The 17,204-nt window shown below is 36.8% G+C and overlaps 3 protein-coding genes across 3 annotated transcripts; 1 reads left to right on the top strand and 2 right to left on the bottom strand.

Moving 5' to 3' along the window:
* Positions 1-1,035: 1,035 nt before the first annotated feature.
* LOC126797254 (uncharacterized) lies at positions 1,036-2,236 on the top strand. Its single transcript, XM_050523910.1, has 3 exons — positions 1,036-1,126; positions 1,428-1,687; positions 2,087-2,236. The coding sequence occupies exons 1-3, from the start codon at positions 1,036-1,038 to the stop codon at positions 2,234-2,236; spliced, it is 501 nt and encodes a 166-aa protein (XP_050379867.1).
* Positions 2,237-3,188: 952 nt separating this feature from the next.
* Positions 3,189-9,806, bottom strand: LOC126800415 (gamma aminobutyrate transaminase 1, mitochondrial). Its single transcript, XM_050527785.1, has 19 exons — positions 9,640-9,806; positions 8,574-8,689; positions 8,262-8,346; positions 8,063-8,135; positions 7,400-7,497; positions 7,045-7,137; positions 6,515-6,588; positions 6,389-6,427; positions 6,224-6,312; positions 6,062-6,138; positions 5,886-5,960; positions 5,599-5,646; positions 5,438-5,521; positions 5,261-5,348; positions 5,112-5,190; positions 4,091-4,181; positions 3,915-3,993; positions 3,555-3,670; positions 3,189-3,440 (listed from the first exon to the last, which is right to left on the bottom strand). The coding sequence occupies exons 1-19, from the start codon at positions 9,679-9,681 to the stop codon at positions 3,366-3,368; spliced, it is 1,521 nt and encodes a 506-aa protein (XP_050383742.1). The 5' UTR covers positions 9,682-9,806; the 3' UTR covers positions 3,189-3,365.
* Positions 9,807-10,849: 1,043 nt separating this feature from the next.
* Positions 10,850-16,234, bottom strand: LOC126797138 (probable protein S-acyltransferase 19). The gene is made up of 9 exons (XM_050523814.1): positions 15,831-16,234; positions 15,130-15,243; positions 14,170-14,580; positions 13,792-13,860; positions 13,612-13,683; positions 13,398-13,526; positions 13,211-13,291; positions 12,776-12,973; positions 10,850-12,339 (listed from the first exon to the last, which is right to left on the bottom strand). The coding sequence occupies exons 1-9, from the start codon at positions 15,873-15,875 to the stop codon at positions 11,263-11,265; spliced, it is 2,196 nt and encodes a 731-aa protein (XP_050379771.1). The 5' UTR covers positions 15,876-16,234; the 3' UTR covers positions 10,850-11,262.
* Positions 16,235-17,204: the final 970 nt, after the last annotated feature.

The following is a 17,204-nucleotide window of genomic DNA, read 5'->3' as shown; positions in this document are numbered from 1 at the left end:
AACAATGATGTTGTATAATTTTAAAAATGATATGATGTGTCTATGTGACTAGACTTGACACATATGATTAAGACCTAAATTTGTGCTCTTGTGAGTTGTGAAATCATAATAGAGCCTGATCGATATATGGTAATAATAGATACCAATATATATGGCAGTATCTCACTAATGGAAATTTTACATTGGAGATCATGATGTTAGATGGCACAAGAAAGGAGACTAATTAGCTAGCTACGTAGTATTGATATTGAAGAAGAATGTTTGAGACTAATCAAATCAACTAGAGCCGGCCAAACATGTTTGACTAGTTGTTTGAGACTTGTAAGTTGGAAACCAAGTCAACCAAACTACTCAAAATCTGGCCGAATCAAAAAAGAAGACGGCAGTCTAAATGGGTTGTTGATCAGATCAGCTACATGCACTGTTCTCCAACGTATGAATGGGTGCTTACATTGGCGTTCAAGAATCAAATATGAATAATTGACAACTTGAATAAGATTTGAGACAGTTTTATAAGCTTGATTCTGCTGACTTCACTATTTTTAAACTAGGTCTGGCTGAAATAGTGAAACTGGCGCGCAGAATCAACCATATAAAACTGCCTCAAACCATATTCAAGTCGTCAATTATTTCATATTTGTTTTTCCGACGCAAATGGTGATCATCCATTCATATGCATACGATGATCAACGACCAATTAAGACTGCTTGCTATCTTCTAGCTAGTTATCATTAAGTAATTACTTATAACAACTGATCATCGATATATAGAATATCCAATATTAGCTGCAGCCTCATCCGCGAGCCTCGTACTTGATATTATTGGCTCTGTGATGATGAGTGATACCATGCACCATTACTTGGCACGTCATTTCCATACACAGAGTTCCCTAGACACGTGTTATATATCTGCACTGTCAAGTACTTGCAGTGACGGTAAGAAGCTACTGTAGCGGTGCAGCTTCATATCTGATCGATATCGTATACGTTGTCTCTATATATAATTATATAAAGACTCCGGAAGGCACAGAGAGTGATGGCATTGAGTATGTTTTGTGCAACCAGGGCTTCTGTGTATTTGATGAACATGAACACCTCAGTTCCTTCCTCTAGAGGCTTTTCTTCTGGTATGTTTTTGTATATATGGATCCGAGTACAAGAATCTTAGATTTTTGGTGTTTTGATCTTGTCTGTATAAATAAGCTTCTGTTTCATATTCTGTCATGGGATTGCCCTGTCTGATTTAGTGCTAGCTTTCTGGGGAGGTACCTCATGTGTATTCTCAGGAAGCAGTTATAGTTAACTTATATATAATTAAGCTTTTACCTAAGTAGTGAAATCTTCAATGATTTCCTTAAAATCATTAATCATATATATGCTCAAAAGCGGATTTCCTTAATTTGTGATATGTGTTGTGTGTATCTTCAGTTGTGAAGGGTTTAAAGTATGCCAAGTCGCATGAGTGGGCGAGAGATGATGGGAAGGTGGCCACGATAGGGTTGAGTGACCATGCTCAGAAGCACTTGGGTGATATTATTCATGTTGAACTGCCTGATGCCGGTGAAAATGTAGCACAAGGCGCCATATGTGGTACTGTTGATTCTGTCAAAGCTAGCAAGGGCCTCCACTCTCCTCTCTCTGGCAATGTAGTTGAAGTGAATGAAAAGCTTCGTACTTCTGCTGCTTTGGTAATTATAAGTTTATAACCGCTTTCATTGATCATTTAAAGAGTATCTGATTAGTCGAGTCTGATTCAACAGCTCTATTGCCTCTATACTTCCGAGCTTTGGCAAGCATAGTCCTTATTCACTTTGATGTAGTTGACACAGTCTTGAGTCTTGACATATATGTTAGTGCTGCCATCTAGTATGCGGCAGTATAATCATGTAACACCTTGCAAATTGGTACATTGGTCAAATGATTTCTTGTTGGGCCAAGAGTCGCCTCCCCAGTCCCCAGTATTGAAATTCACCATCATTCTTTTCAGAAACTGAGAATTGTTGCCAATCTCAATCCACTATAGTCTACTTCAAGCATTCACCGGCGTGCTTGTGTTTCAATACATTTTTGATGGAATTACCGTGCAGGTAAATGCAAGCGCATATGAAGATGGTTGGCTCATGAAGGTAGAAATGAGCAGCAGAGAGGAGCTGAATAACCTGATGGACCATGATGAATACTTGACCTGTGTGCAAACTAAGTGCCCAAACATTGACGAACCAGTTGCAAACACCTAGAATATGTTGTATCAGAAGTAAATAAATCTCAAGAAGCACTTTCAATGTTGTATATATGAATCGGTGCTTCCGTCTACTTAATTTTAGTTTTGATGTGGTAGGAGTAATTTTGTACGTTTGGATGGTTTATTACTTTATTTACATTTTTGAAAATAATCTCAACTCCAGTCTTTCACTTAATTGTGGTGAACTCTACAACTGTGGAAAGCTAGCATGCAAGAAACACCATGTCACCATGATTGCTGAAACAGTTGAAAAATATTTACAGAGGTGAATAGCACCTTATCCACCCCGAGTCTCAAAGACCACGAGATACATAATCCTTAGAAGCAGGTAGCCTGAGAGTGAAGTAGAGAAACATGGATGGGTTGCAGCAACTTGGTCTTCCCGTTCTTGGTATTGTAGCAGCTGCAGCTATCACCTTCTATGTTGTGAGCTTCTCTGAGCTTAGTGAGGTACAAACTCTCTATCTTTATCGATCTCTTTCACATGGATAAGGTTCATATACGATTCTCTATCCTGTGGTTCCTGAGATTTGTTTGAATCTGCAGAAATCTTTTAGAGACTTGGATAAGAGAGACTACGATGTCGAAGGATATAAGCCATCTCCGAGCTTTAGGGTTAAGCGGGCCAGAAGAAAAGCTAACAAACAGTCCAAGAGTTGAAGACATTACCAGACTATGCTTGCTTTAGCTACAGTTTCGTTCCTGAGTTTTTTTTTTCTGCTGTTGTTTTTGTTGCTGGAACTATATATCATCTTTGTGAAATATGTTTGTAGATTTGTATTCAATCAGATTCTGTATGATTTGGTTATCACCTACACAATGTGTCTTTACAAGTCTGATCGAGGACTATAACTTTAATCCTCTCGAGGTACCTTTCTATGCAATTCAAGAAGTCAGAATCTATTAACGTACCATTGCTTATACTCAGTTCCCCAGATTAGGATGTATGACAAACATAAAGGGAAGAAATATAAACTCCCAACAGTCACTTGATTTATTGATAACCTCATAAAACAGAGTTTGGTACAGAGGGAAAGAAAAACAGCGAATGGATTTTATGTTGTACATGAAGTCCACACAGTTTTCAGTTTTTCACCATCATCAGGTACTACTGTATATAACAGCTATTTCTTCTGAGACTTGAGCTCCTTCACATACTCTTCAGTAGCCTTCAATGCCTTACCATATTTGCTTATTAACTGAAAATGAAAATACATTCTTGCTTAAGAGTTTTCTTCAAATTTTAAATCATTTCAGGGGAACAGATATCTATTGAGGAAACAAAAATCTATTGAGGATATTGTGGCTCTTACCTCATCAACCTCACTAGGAGTCATTATAAATGGTGGGGACATCATTATAGTATCACCAGCAACTCGTACCAACATCCCCTCTTTCTCACATTGAGCTCCAAAATATGCGCCAACCCCTGTTGATGCATCTTGTCAGTAAACAATATCAATATGAAATTATGAATGGAAGTATCCAACTTTGCTTCTGGTCTCATGTCTCAACTTTATACCAATGACCAGGCAGAAATCACAAAATCTAATATAGGATAACCAACAATGTTCGCGTGGCTCAACTATGGGGGGAAATTCCCACAAAAACTAAACATATCGATGCGATGAAATGTAATATGTGTTTCTTTATCATAGAAAGATGGCACATACCCCATTCAGGAGGGAATAAATCATTTGGTGACTTATTGTCTGTAAATTCTGTACCAAGAATCAAACCAGTTCCCCGTATCTGCAACATGACAGGAGCACCACCTTGTTAACATATTAGTGATCGCAATTTCTCTTTGCAACGTCTACAATTTGGAAAATTAATGAACAAAATATACCTCTCCTATAATGGGACTATCAGAAAAGGCTTTTATGCCATCTTGAAACTGCGGGGCAATGCTCTTTACTTTTTCAACGATATTTCTTTCCCTACAACAAGGACAAAGGTTGAAGCAAAAGGTTGAGTTAATTATAGTTCAGCATTATAAAATAAGGACAGAGGTTGAAGTATATTGGACTATTTTCAGTTTTTAAGTGATTAAATTATTCTTTCCAAGCTCTATATATGTTTCTAAGTTTACTAAGACAAGCAGTGCCACACCAATCGAGTATACAATTTGTCATTCGAAGTGCAACTTGGTTATTCAACACTTCTACTTGAATATATTAAAATATGCTGAAAGTATGTTTTAAAAAACTCGACTCAAGTCTAGCCTGAGGCTTCAAAAAACTTAAAGCTACTTATATAACACCTTTGTTTTTCGGTCTAGGCAGTGAGGCTTAAAAACTTACGCCTTTCACATCTACAGCTACGTTTTTCACGTCTTTTATGTCTTTTACTATGTCTTAGAAAATATTCTTTTTAGGTATGTTTTTATATTTATATATATATAATGTGTTTAAATTGATGAAAACTATCTAAAAAGTTTAGATTATGAATTTCATTATATCTAAATATAATATATTGGTAAGTTCTCATGTATATTTGTTCTTTTTGTACGTGTATAATTATATATTTACATATACGCCTTATGCGCCTCAAGGTTTAAGGCTCATGGCTCTCAAGAAAATGTCTTGGGGGTACACATTCGCTTTTTAAAACATTGGCTGAAACAACAAATCATTGAAGTATCGAAAAGAAAATGGAGGAAATAAATCCATCTGCTTTATAGCCTAAGTCTTTATCTGGATTTATACTTTTAAGTTGTTTCCTTTGAGATATAATTACTGGAGTTAGTACAAATATTGTGATTTAGTCAGCATGTTCCTATTCTATACTTAGTTGTTTTATTCCTGGGAAGTCGAAATCTAGATACATAAATTTAGTTTTAAATATTTATAAGAGAGATGAGAACACACTTGTAGATCTTGAGCGCTTCAATTGCAACTGCACAAGCTACCGGGTGTCCAGAGTACGTGAACCCATGAGAAAATGAACCTGTCATCAAAGAACTCATGTCAGCCAACACAATGAGAATGGGTGGAATTTCATACAGCTGCCAACATACCAAGCTTGCTGCTTTGAGAATGTATGACGTCTGAAATTTTTGGGCTCACAAGTACAGCACCAATGGGCATATAAGCAGAAGAAAGTGCCTGGGATAACCAACACCAGAGTGATGAGAACAATCAATTTAAACATGGGAGGTGAGAAAGGAGCTTAATCATACACTATGATAGTTTACCTTGGCCAAAGATACAAGATCAGGTTTTATGTTGTATTTATCACACCCAAACATGGTCCCGAGTCTTCCAAATGCACAGATTACCTTCAGAGGTAAATAAAAAAAAACTTAGTAAATAACATACAAGTACACTCAAATATTAACGACAGAATATTACATACCTCATCCGCAATAAATAGAATGTCATATTTCTTCACGACAGCTTGAATCTGCATCCAGAATTAAATGATCTCCATTAAAACTATCTAATTTGGCAGGTAGGAGAGACAGTCATGTGTTTACAGGGCCTAATAACAGCTCATACAAACCTAATTGAAAGCTTTTCACGCTAGTACATGATGATCAGATTATTCATGTAAGAATCTATTAATAGTGAACCTTGAATATATAAGGTGGGTAATATGGGCCTGAAACATTTGCAATTACTTCATGCTTATTATAAGCTCACCTTCTCAAAATAAGTTTCAGGAGGAGGTATCACACCTCCTGCACCCATGACAGGTTCGGCAATGAACGCAGCAATCTGAAGACAAAAAACTGTGTCAGGCACAAAAAGTACTCGATGTGCTTGGAGGATGCTTTAATTTGTGCCAAGGGTTTGAGAGAATGTTATAAATTACTTACCGTCTCAGGTCCTTCTTTAAGGATAAGCTTCTCCAAATTGTTGGCTAATCTGGTTGAGAATTCCTCCTCCGTCTCATCTGCCATATTTATAAGCAAGATAAAGTTTGATAGAACTGGTCGAATATGCATGTGAAATATTACACAAGTGAAAAGTAAAAGGACCTGGCTGGTGATACCGCCAATAGTGGGGGCAATCAGTGTGCAACACAAATGGGGCAGGAAGATCAAATTTTTGATGCAGAGCTGGGAGGCTGTGAAAAGAAAATTTACAGTTACTGAACTGGAGGGTAATCATTTCCTGATATTTCTCTAGACTATGTATCATACCCAGAAAGACTTGCAGTTATCAAAGTTGAACCATGGTACCTGTCATAATACAAAGATAACATCAAAAGACTTAAGGACAATGACCAAAGAATAAAAGAAAATAAATTCATTGAGTAGTGAACATACGATTTATGGCGAGCTATGAATTTCTTTTTATCGGGACGTCCAAGCGCATTATAATAATACCAAACCAGCTTTACCTACAGAGAAAAATACTTCAAGTTATAGAGATATCATCTCAGAATTTGACAAAGTACTTGGTCATGAAAATAAATAAATTAATAACCAGACTGATTAATGATCACTATATTATTATCTTTGAGCTCTTGACAAGCAAATAACTTAAGTTGTTGACAGTGTGTTCCAGTAGGCTGAATTGTAACTGATGTGTCTCCAGAATTGGGTGTCAACTATTTTAAATTGAATTTTTTTTTAAATATTAACAGGAATCAAATTGAACAAGAGGAATAAGTCTTAGAGATCCGCCAGTATTCTAAGAAGAAAGTTAAATGAGTCCTCATCATAATAAACATCATTATTATTCTCTCAATGATCCAGACAGAAACCGATATCATTATTATCATGCAAAGGAATTTGTACCACTAGTTCAATAATTATCACGTACATATAAATTTTCTCAAATAAGTCAATCAGACCTGAGTATCATTGGCCTCGGAGCCGCTATTGGTAAAGAAGGCTTTTGCCATTTTTGTAGCAGTAAAAGTTTCGAGAAGATCTTTTGCCAAATCCTGCAAAGTAAAACTCCTGTTACAGCCGCGCAAGCATTTTATGGAGGCAACTTTCAACTATGGCACTGAATAAATACATCGCAGAAGTGACGCATAGAGTACAGATCTGAAGAATTATTTTTCAAAATAGTACAACGCTATTTTATAAGTATCCAAGTTAGACCGGGAGATAAATGACAGGCATGTGGAAACAAGTAATTTTTTATCACAGATTAACATATAAACCGTCACTTCAATAAAAGAGAGATACGGATTATATTACCAAAGAAGGTCTGGTAGTACGATTCCAAAAAGAGTGGTAAAATGGCAAGGTATTCAACTGTCGAGTTGCAGCTTCAACCAAACGAGGTTCATTTCCACCTGCAAAGTATTTTGACAATCTATAATTTGAATTCAAGTACATTCACAAATGAATACACAAACAAGCAAAAGTATACATGAATATATTTCATGGAAATTGATTAAAAAGTACTTTTCGACAAATGTCTGATACACAACTAACTTATCAATGGTAAGGTCAGGCAAAGCTATTAGTGAGATGGTGATTGATTTAGCCAAATATAGAGTCTAAAGTTTGTCAAAGCAAACCAATGCTCATTGATCCTACGCTATAAAACCTGGAGATAGAAGGCTGAGAAAGGAGAAGAATGTTTCTAGGTACTTTCACAAAGAAATGGACATACTTGTACCTTTGCTCATACTTTCATCTGAAATTATCGGCTTTCCATAAGGTTGATATACTTGGTAATTACAGTTTTTTATCTCTACTTTTTATTTGAGAAAAATACCATTCAAATATAGTAATGAAAAATACCATTCAAATATAGTAATGAAAAATACACTGCAAGACACTTCTAATACTATGCAATGACATATCTCGAGTTGAAATCAAACGAAGGTGAGAAAAGAAATAGTAAGGCGAAACCTAGTGCTGTGCACCATAGACCAGCAAGAGCATCAAGATACTTCTTCCCATTGATGTCATAAACATAGCTACCCTGAAACCAAGAATGACTCTGTTAAATGATTTCGGGAACATCTCAACTAGGGAAAAGCAGATGCTTTTATTTTCAGAGAGAATGTTTGATTAATTAAAGGACACGACCAGGAAGACACAAGTTTACCTCTGACTTCTCTATAAGCAAAGGATGCACATCAGAACTTAGGGACCCAGATGTGAAGGGTGCAAGCATGTCATGCCCTTTAAACCTGAGTACATCGATAAATTTGTTACACTTAGATTGGATTATCTTGGGCTGGAAAAAACACATGAAAATGCATACGCTTGAACAACAGTACTCTAGATCAGTTGAAAGGAAAAAAGCATAATTAAGGTACAGATGCCTGAAGTTGAACATGATCATTTGAAAAATTAGTGACCGCACATCGGAATATTAAGTCTAAATTTAACATAGAGATTCCACCTAGGCACCTACCCTTCATCCGATGGCAATGTTGCGCTTGTACCATAGACTCTAGTTAGAGAGGGAGCCGAAAAGAGACGCTCTTGTGAGCTTCTAGAGGCGGCAACATATTTTACACATGAACCGAGCTGTAAGCAGAAATAAAACAAGGATGGAGAAGCAATTGTAAGTGATATATACAGCTTGTGATTGTGCTGCAATCAACCTAAACAGTATGCATACACAAAATCAGATTCTGTTACCCAGAATAGGGCCGTGATTACAAACAGAGAAATATTTCGACCTCTGTCATCCCTCTACATTAATAAGGACAGTTCCAACTGTATTCTTTGAAATAGATATTATTTCCTACTACAGCTAGTTTTATTAGGGTCATTGTATGTTCCTGGTTTCCACATAACTAAAATTAAACATTCCAAGCAATTCGAATACTTTTCCTTTACAGCATCTACTTAGCAACCAAATGTGTAAAAGAACTGAACATGCAAACACAGTGATGGAGAGAAGTAGATTCATTTACCAACAAAAACTTAAAAGGGTATCAAGCTCCGATTCCCACTGTACAAAACCATTTGTATCAATCAGGTACTTTTGAAAGTTGAAACAAGTTGAGAATTCTGGATCATAGTCCTCCCCCTTTCCCACATTGCAGAAAGTCAAAAATATAAAAAGAAATCAAAGTGCAATGAAAAGTCATCATTGCTTATAAAAAAGTGGAGCTTTCAACTAATAAACTATTTTCAACACTTTGATCCACAAACAGAGGAACCACTGGTTTCAATGATTTCAGATAAGTCATGATCTTGAGAAAAGTCAAAGAGAGTATGAGAGTTCTTATCACTTCCAACTTTTTCTGAGAAAACAAACTTGTTTTTTAAGCAGGAAAGCATCAACAACGTGATCAAAAACACCAAGAACATTAAAAAGTTATCACAAAAACTCAAATCCATGAACCAGATAAACAAAGGTTTCATCAACTTGATATCAGTCCTCCCCAGAAGTCAATCACAAAACAAAAACTTGATGAAAAAACACATGTTTCAAACAAAAACCAAATTGGGTTTGTGAGAATTGAAACCTGGGTTGTGAGACTGGATCGAACAAGGCGATTGATGCTCATTCTGGGCAGCTTGAACTTGGTTTGTTTCTACTAGCTGTATTATATTGATGGATGAAATTATGGAGTTTTTGTTTAAGAATATAAACGGAGAGATCTCTATTTCTATTTATAGAGGACTACGAGATACAATCGTATAAGAACTAAGAATCATATTTCTACTGGTAATAGTAAATGTAATACTAGACAAAACTGAACAAATCTCTATGCCAAAGTGGAATAGGCGTTCGTTTTAACCTGTTTGAAAGCGACAATATTGTATGTGATTGGCTTATATGTCCAAGTGCGTTCCAGTTTTTACAGCCAGTGGAGATCTCCGTGTCAGTTTCAAGTTTCAACTTTGATTATTAATAGGATGAATGATACACGCAAGATTTAGTCTATAATTGCTGACGCAGTTACAACTGGTTTGGATAGGAGGAGGATAATGTCGGTTAAACAACAGAAAATCAGACGAGTAGTATTTGTATCCTGAACAGATTATTCTTGAGGTCGACTGAAAGATGTTGTTTAGAACATTCGTGGATTTTAGAAAGAAGTTAATCGCCCCGATCTATATGCACTTTAGTCGTACTATGAGCACAAAATCTAATAACCACAGTCGACAATTAGAATTATTTTGACGACAAAAGTCTCGTATAGCTCATTGTTTGCATTCGTAAGCAAAATGCAAGACATGTATGCATTGCAGTTCAATTATTCATGGATATGGATATATATTGGTTAACATTGCAGGTTCAACCTCCTCAATGATTAACAGATTTCTACTTTTAATCAATGATTCATATCCCTATAGGCTATAGTTTTGGAATCTCCCAGGCCAACTTTTGACTTGCAAACCTGTGAATCTGTGATAGTTTTGTAGTACGTACCACTTTTCTGCATCTTCAATTTTCCACTTATATTATCAAATCAATGACCATGAAGATGAGCTAATACCCTGAAAATGATGATGTTCCAATCTTTAAGGTTGTGGGGTTTAATCTACCTGGCCCTCCTCGTATATCACATGATGTTTGAAAAGAAAGCTCACCCACTCTTAACGAACCCTCTGTATCACTATCAAGTATTAACTATATACCAAGCCAGATAATCACTTCAATTAGAAATCATTTTAGAAGTTTGAAGACTGAAAAGAAAAACAAAAATCTGGACATCAAACAGCAGTGTCTGCAAGTTAAAAGAAGAAAATTAATTAAAATTATGTTAATGAAATAAATCTAATAAATTACATCCACATGTTGTCCAGCTTGATAGTGGTAGACTGCTGGGAGAATTGAAAATTTTCAGTGCATAATGGAGCTGTGCTAAACTAGGCTACAATGTCAAGAAAGCGCAAGAACCACCTCTTAGTTGCCTCATTTACAAACCTCAGCTAAAGCCGGTGTTACCCCAGAATTTCATCAAAGGAATCGCTTGAACCCTGTGGGATTTCTGTTAGCAACAATTCCATGCAGCCAAGCAGGGTCAAGTGTAGCCCTCATCAGTGGTTTTCAAACTTGCATACCCCTCCATTGTGCCCTGTCAGGAGGAGGAAGAATTTTCACACGCATCTGTCTGAACTTTCAGGTCGTAAGCAAATTATTATTTACCAGACCCGAAAAAAGGGTTTTGCTCAAATCCCCCTGGGACAAACACAGGAAGCTGGTTTGACGCAGAATCACGTCTGAATCTAGACTCCCTAGGCAGGTTCAGCGCTGTCCTCTCTTGGCTCTCTCTTGGGCCCGGACCCCTTTCATTTCTCGTATTATCCCTAACTGGGGCAGTTAAGAGTGGACCACCAAAGAATATGGAGTCTCCCGTGTACATCAGTTTCTCTGTTTGTTGCAATGGAGGCTTTGCTGAAGAAGAAGAAGCCTCCTGTGGAGGAACAACTGGCCTTCTATCATAATTGCTTGTTTCTGCATTGAGATTTGGTAATCCTGGAATAGATAACCTGTTGTTTCGAGCTTCAGAAGCTGATACAGGAACTGAGACATATCTTCCAGCTTCTTGGTCCCAAACTACTGATGTCCTTCTGACATCTCTGAGAAGAGATGTAGGTGGACCAGAAAGCATCAAAGGATCAGTACTACCCTTCTGTATTATCTTTTCTTCAAATCCCAAGGGCTGTGACATTGGTTGACTGACATTGGGGAATGTTGTCCTGGAAGGTAAAGGACGTTCAGGAACTAAGCTGGGGACTGAAGTGGCTGTATTAAAACGTCCCAGATGACCGAGACCTTGACCCTGTGGTAGAGGGCTAAGTGTGACTGCTTCATGAATATGGCTTGGACTACTGAAGCTACTTATGCTTTGAGTTCCAGTTTCATACTCATCTCGGCTACCCTGACTTGGAGCATAGGAGTTTCTTGATAGCCTCATATCATTCTTCATCTCTCTATTTGTCCCTGTATCAGTGCTTACACTGCTCCTCACACTCATATTGCCACTTGAGCTACGCTCAAGATCAGGTTTATCAAGTGGCCGTAAAACTGAGGAAGAAGCCCTTGCTTTGGCTGCTGCCCTCATCGCCTCATTGGAGTCTAGCTTCGCAAGCTTCCAAGCACTAATACGAACAGGCCTTTTAGGACCTTTTGGCCCCCTTTCTGTAGATCCAGCTGCATCTGGATCAATAGTTGATGGGACCATTCCAGGCTCCAAATGTGGTACGACTTCATCCTAATGTCAGGGGGTGTAAAGTTAATGTAGATATAAATATTATCTCCCATATAGAATAAATTACAAGTGTCAACCCAAAAAGTGGGAACATATATATAGGATGATCCAGCCAATTAAAAAACCATTTTACAATACAATGAGAACTGGATGATTTTAAGAGAAGAACTGAAGGACAAGCTTCTTCTGAAAGAAAAAAATGTATATATGTTGAAAACAATCAAGTAGGTAAGCCTTTTTTTATATTAAGAACATGTTTTTTTAAATTCATATCCACCCTTTTCTTTCCAAGTTGTTCCACCTAGGAAGTCAATTTTATCATTTTATCAGAGGTCCGGTTCAAAAATATGGATATTGTAAGCCTAAGATTTGAGTTCGAGCAAAGTCGATCATGCTTCAGGAAATACAAGACCATGATATAACATCTAAACTAAAGTACCTGATAATCCACAAACACTCTTGGAGGGGTGCACCATGCACCCTTGTATGGCAGACCCAAAGAACTTCCACCACTCAAGCCAGTTGTAGCTGATCCAGTTGGTGAGTACATGATATTATTGATAGCCTCATCCACCTCTCCTCCGGGTACCTCACTCATTGCTCTCATTGCCACAACATATTCATAGGTAGTAATACCCTAATGCCAAAAAAAACAGTTAAGACAAATAAGATTATTTATTGATTAACTTAATATAATGTCCTACTATGATAATTCTCTATTCTTCTTTCTTCATATCTGTAGCTAGGCTGGTACTACTACAATTACAAACCCAATATTTAGTTGCATACTTTCAAAGTTTAATATCTTTGTTAAACCCGATCCTAACTAACCATGGCATGAAGAAAAATGATAATAACAACCAGCAGTACTGACCTTCCTGATTAAAATCATATGAAAGAAAAACAGTTCACTGAGGGGTACACATGCCAGAATAGAAACTGCAGTACAAATAGCCTGGACAAAGTGAGAACCGCTGTCAGCAAAGGAATACTTCTGCAATTGATACTGGTAAATAATTAGGATGCCAACTATAGTTAAAGCATTAAGATACAGTACGTACCACAACTGTTGCAAAGGGCGCTCGAGTGAAACCATTTCCAAGTCTATCAATGATTTCTGCCTCCATGCTTCTTTTATTAACAAAGCAGCGCACTAGTACAGCAATACCAACTCCAGCTTCAATGGCAAGCTGGACCAAATATGGACAAAGAGAACATCTTTAGTATCCAAAATTGCTGTTGCATAATAATTATTAATCTGCAACCAATACCTACCCAAACAAGACTGATGGCCATCAGGCTGATAAAAGTTATGTAATTTTTGTGCCCCACACAATTATTAAGCCACTGCAAACCAACATAATTACTGATGTTACTTTAGAGCGAAAGAACACTAAGATCTGTCCACTCAAAACAAGTACCATTCGACAATGTGAAAGCAGAATAGTTGAATACCCGACAGTGGTGATCAAAACCGTCAACACACTTATCACAACTTCTACAATGTTTGCTGAACTTGCGAACCTGCAAAAAGAAAAGTAACCATATCTTAAACAGTCATTTGGTCAATTATCAGCATATAGCCGCTATCAAAGACAATATAACCCATTTAGAACATGGTAGTTTTACCAACTCATTAAGAAAAATCTAAAAATATAGATTATATTGAAAAAGTAATGTTGAACATGTTCACATCTGGTTATTGGATAAAGAAAGCAGCTTCACTTCCCATGCAATGCATTGAGAATATTACCTTCATAAAGAAACATGTGATAGCATAATATAACTAGATTTTTGTCAATAATAATAGTCCTAGACCATTCATAATGCTACCTCAGAATTGCACAATGTACAGAACAAAGCCTCTTCACCACCTTCACCGCCCTGATGCTCATATGCTCCTTCCTGTTGTTTGCGGCAGTCTTGATGTACAAACAAGGCACATAAGATTCCAACTCCTCCAACGCTGCTGGCTGTTGGTTCTGCTGGAAAATTTACACCTCCTAGTTCTCCTACTGAGCCTTTCCTACTAGAGTTAGCTCCTGCAATTGAACTTCTGGATACTGATGATGGGGAAGATGCCCCAGTTGCACTGTCATCAAACTTTCTTGGCAAATCTTTTGCTGATAGCCCATCATTTGTATTGACACCATTCATCACCCCATTGTAAAACCTGGACATAATTCCAGGATCTGCAGGGTTTATTGCAGTACATCGTACATAGAGAATAAAAACAAGAAGTGCCTGCAATGCCATAGCAGTATGAGAATAAGACAGAATAAAAGAACTACATCCATCTAAAAGAAAAAGTAAGTATAAATAACAATGATTCGGTTATGAGATAAGTGTGGTAAAGCATTACATATGGTGACTGATTATATAAATTAGAGAGGCAGTTTATTTCCGCTTAATCTAGTTTGGCCTCCTTGCTTTTTTTTATAGAATGAAGTAAATGTCAAACTTGGAAACACGATAGGAATATATTACAGGGCAGAAGCTCTCAATACATTTCAACAACTGGATAAATGACAGAGTTTCATTAGTTGACACTAAAATACTCCAGAACACACTATTTGGCAAGGTTTGACTTATAGTCCTTGGATGACTCTTTTCTACAATAGTACAATGGATCAGGTTAACTGCTACTTTCCAAACCAAAGACTAATATTATTTTTCTTCTATATAGTATTATATATGTCTATACTCTATACAGACAATGAATGCGTATAAAACTGTGAAAACTTCTAAAAGAATTAAAATATTATTGAACATAAATTAAATAATCTCACATACCACTGGTGAGTAAGTTCCAATCAGAACATATTCCCAGATGCGGCCTCCAAGGAAAGGGGCAAAGAAAGCATAGAATGCAACCACTAACAAGCAGAATACGGTAATTGCAACAACCTATCGATCAAACAGCAGAGTTAACGTGATAATTCAACAAATTAACCAGTGACAACCACAAGAAATAAACACGACAAGACAAGCAAAAGATGGCTCAACATCCAGCAAAATATGTATAATCATGAAACAAGAAAGCTTTTGATATTCATTCAGTGAAATACTACAGGACCAAAACCTAGACCACAGGGCACAAAATTTTAAATGTCCGACATAACACAAGGCCTAAACAAACATAAGAGCACACCAGCATTTCCTTTTCACCAAAATGAACTAAAAGATTCCAACTTTCTCCCCTAGGGCTCTCCAAAAAGGTAAAAGCACAAGCACCTAACTCAAAACTAAAAGGAATAATGTCAATGATATAGATTCTAACAATGTCAACCATACAGATTCGACCTTTTACAACAATTGAAAGATGGAAAACCCAAAACAGGGATCAGAATCCAAATTCAGCTCGAGTCGATTTCACCTCAGTAAACCACTAGTTAAAACAAAACCTAATCAAATTACACGAAGGATCACAAATTTACACCCCCATTCCCACAAATTGAGATGAGAGTAAAACTAGAGAGGAGCTATCTGGGTACCTGAAAGGTGTGAGCAGGCAACTGCCATCCATGCTTCCTTACCATAACTAAATCAATCCAGAGACCAAACCCCAAAGACCCAAAAACCCTAACACACTCCCGAAACCTTGACTGAGTCCTCAAATGTCCCAGAACCCAATAAAGGAAGAAGCTTTTAGGACAGTGTGGTGTCCTTTGTAAAACCCAAAAGCCAAAAAAGAAAGCAGCAATCACTTTAAAGCTTAATTGCTTAACACATCCTTAAATTAGAAGCAGAGCACAAGTGGAGAGAAACCCATTGGAGATTGTTGGGTTGTGAATAGATAGAAATGGGGAGAGACCCAGTTGAGAGTGGTGAAGAGGAGAGAGAATGGGAGTGAGAAAAGGAGTGGAATTTTGGGGAAGAGGGAAGAAGAAGGAGGAGAAGTTGGAGTTTGGGGTCTGACTAAGTAAAGTATAAGGGGGAAGAGGGAGCGTATAATTATACGGAGTATTAGGTAGAGGAAAACATGGTGGGTGCGGGTTATTAATGGTGAGGGTCCGCTTACCCGATATTATTCTCTCTACGTATCTCTCTTCTTCTTCTTGCTTTCTCTGTCTCTATGCTCGACTTTTCCTCTCTTTTATGCTGCTCTTTTCTTGTATAATAGTTAATCTTGTGAAACAAGAGTGAAAAAAAGAAGAAGTTTTATTGACAGATAGAATGTCTTATATTATATGGAGGCATTATATTAAAGTTGTCGATGAATTTGAAATAAAATATCATCTTTATCTAGTTAGATTATAATAATTATGACATAATATACTTGAATATCACAGAGAATAAATCTCATACAACATCTTGAACATTTTTCAACTAATATTATTCTAATTTCCAATCATCTTTTGGGGATCCATTTTGATCTCTTCTACAAAGTTTTCCGAGACCGTTTTTCTCTTTTACATTTACTTACTTATTGTATCGTTATTATAGATATCGTCTCAAAAGAGTTTTACAATTTCAATTAAAATTATTAATAGATTCATGGAAATGAAACTGAACTTTATGTAACTATTGAAATACCTTATTGATATTCGTCTGAAGGCACCCTACGAAAGCGGTAAGGACCGAACATGACAACGTGGACTATGACTTCTAAGGTTGCATCTTCTATGACATTTCAATATATCTTCATCATATGACATCGGTTTCGGATCACTTTTAGAATTCCGGTGTTTCACTGTAAACTGCATATGTCCTTCGAGTTGAAATATGGTTTTGTTTTACTAGTCAAGCTAATGTCATATAATTCCTTACTTAAATCAAAATAAATAAAAAATTAGATCGTAGCCAACAGCTATGAAACAATCAAGTGGATGTTGACATAGCCGGTGTAAGTTTACATCACTAGTTAT

This window comes from Argentina anserina, chromosome 6, assembly GCF_933775445.1.
Source record: "Argentina anserina chromosome 6, drPotAnse1.1, whole genome shotgun sequence".
Lineage (NCBI taxonomy): Eukaryota > Viridiplantae > Streptophyta > Magnoliopsida > Rosales > Rosaceae > Argentina > Argentina anserina.
Note: the sequence above shows the minus strand (reverse complement) of the source record. Positions and strands in the feature narration are given on the sequence as shown.

Bases quoted from the DNA above. Each gene is read 5' to 3' on its own strand.
- LOC126797254 (XM_050523910.1), top strand. From the start codon at position 1,036: ATGGCATTGAGTATGTTTTGTGCAACCAGGGCTTCTGTGTATTTGATG. The intron at 1,127-1,427 runs GTATGTTTTTGT...GTGTATCTTCAG, and splicing joins CTCTAGAGGCTTTTCTTCTG to TTGTGAAGGGTTTAAAGTAT. The intron at 1,688-2,086 runs GTAATTATAAGT...ATTACCGTGCAG, and splicing joins TTCGTACTTCTGCTGCTTTG to GTAAATGCAAGCGCATATGA.
- LOC126800415 (XM_050527785.1), bottom strand. From the start codon at position 9,681: ATGAGCATCAATCGCCTTGTTCGATCCAGTCTCACAACCCAG. The intron at 6,428-6,514 runs GTATGTTCACTA...GTATTATGACAG, and splicing joins TTCATAGCTCGCCATAAATC to GTACCATGGTTCAACTTTGA. The intron at 3,994-4,090 runs GTATATTTTGTT...GTCATGTTGCAG, and splicing joins ATAGTCCCATTATAGGAGAG to ATACGGGGAACTGGTTTGAT.
- LOC126797138 (XM_050523814.1), bottom strand. From the start codon at position 15,875: ATGGTAAGGAAGCATGGATGGCAGTTGCCTGCTCACACCTTTCAG. The intron at 13,861-14,169 runs GTAGCATTATGA...TTCTTTTTGCAG, and splicing joins GTACATTGTGCAATTCTGAG to GTTCGCAAGTTCAGCAAACA. The intron at 12,974-13,210 runs GTCAGTACTGCT...TTTTGGCATTAG, and splicing joins ATATGATTTTAATCAGGAAG to GGTATTACTACCTATGAATA.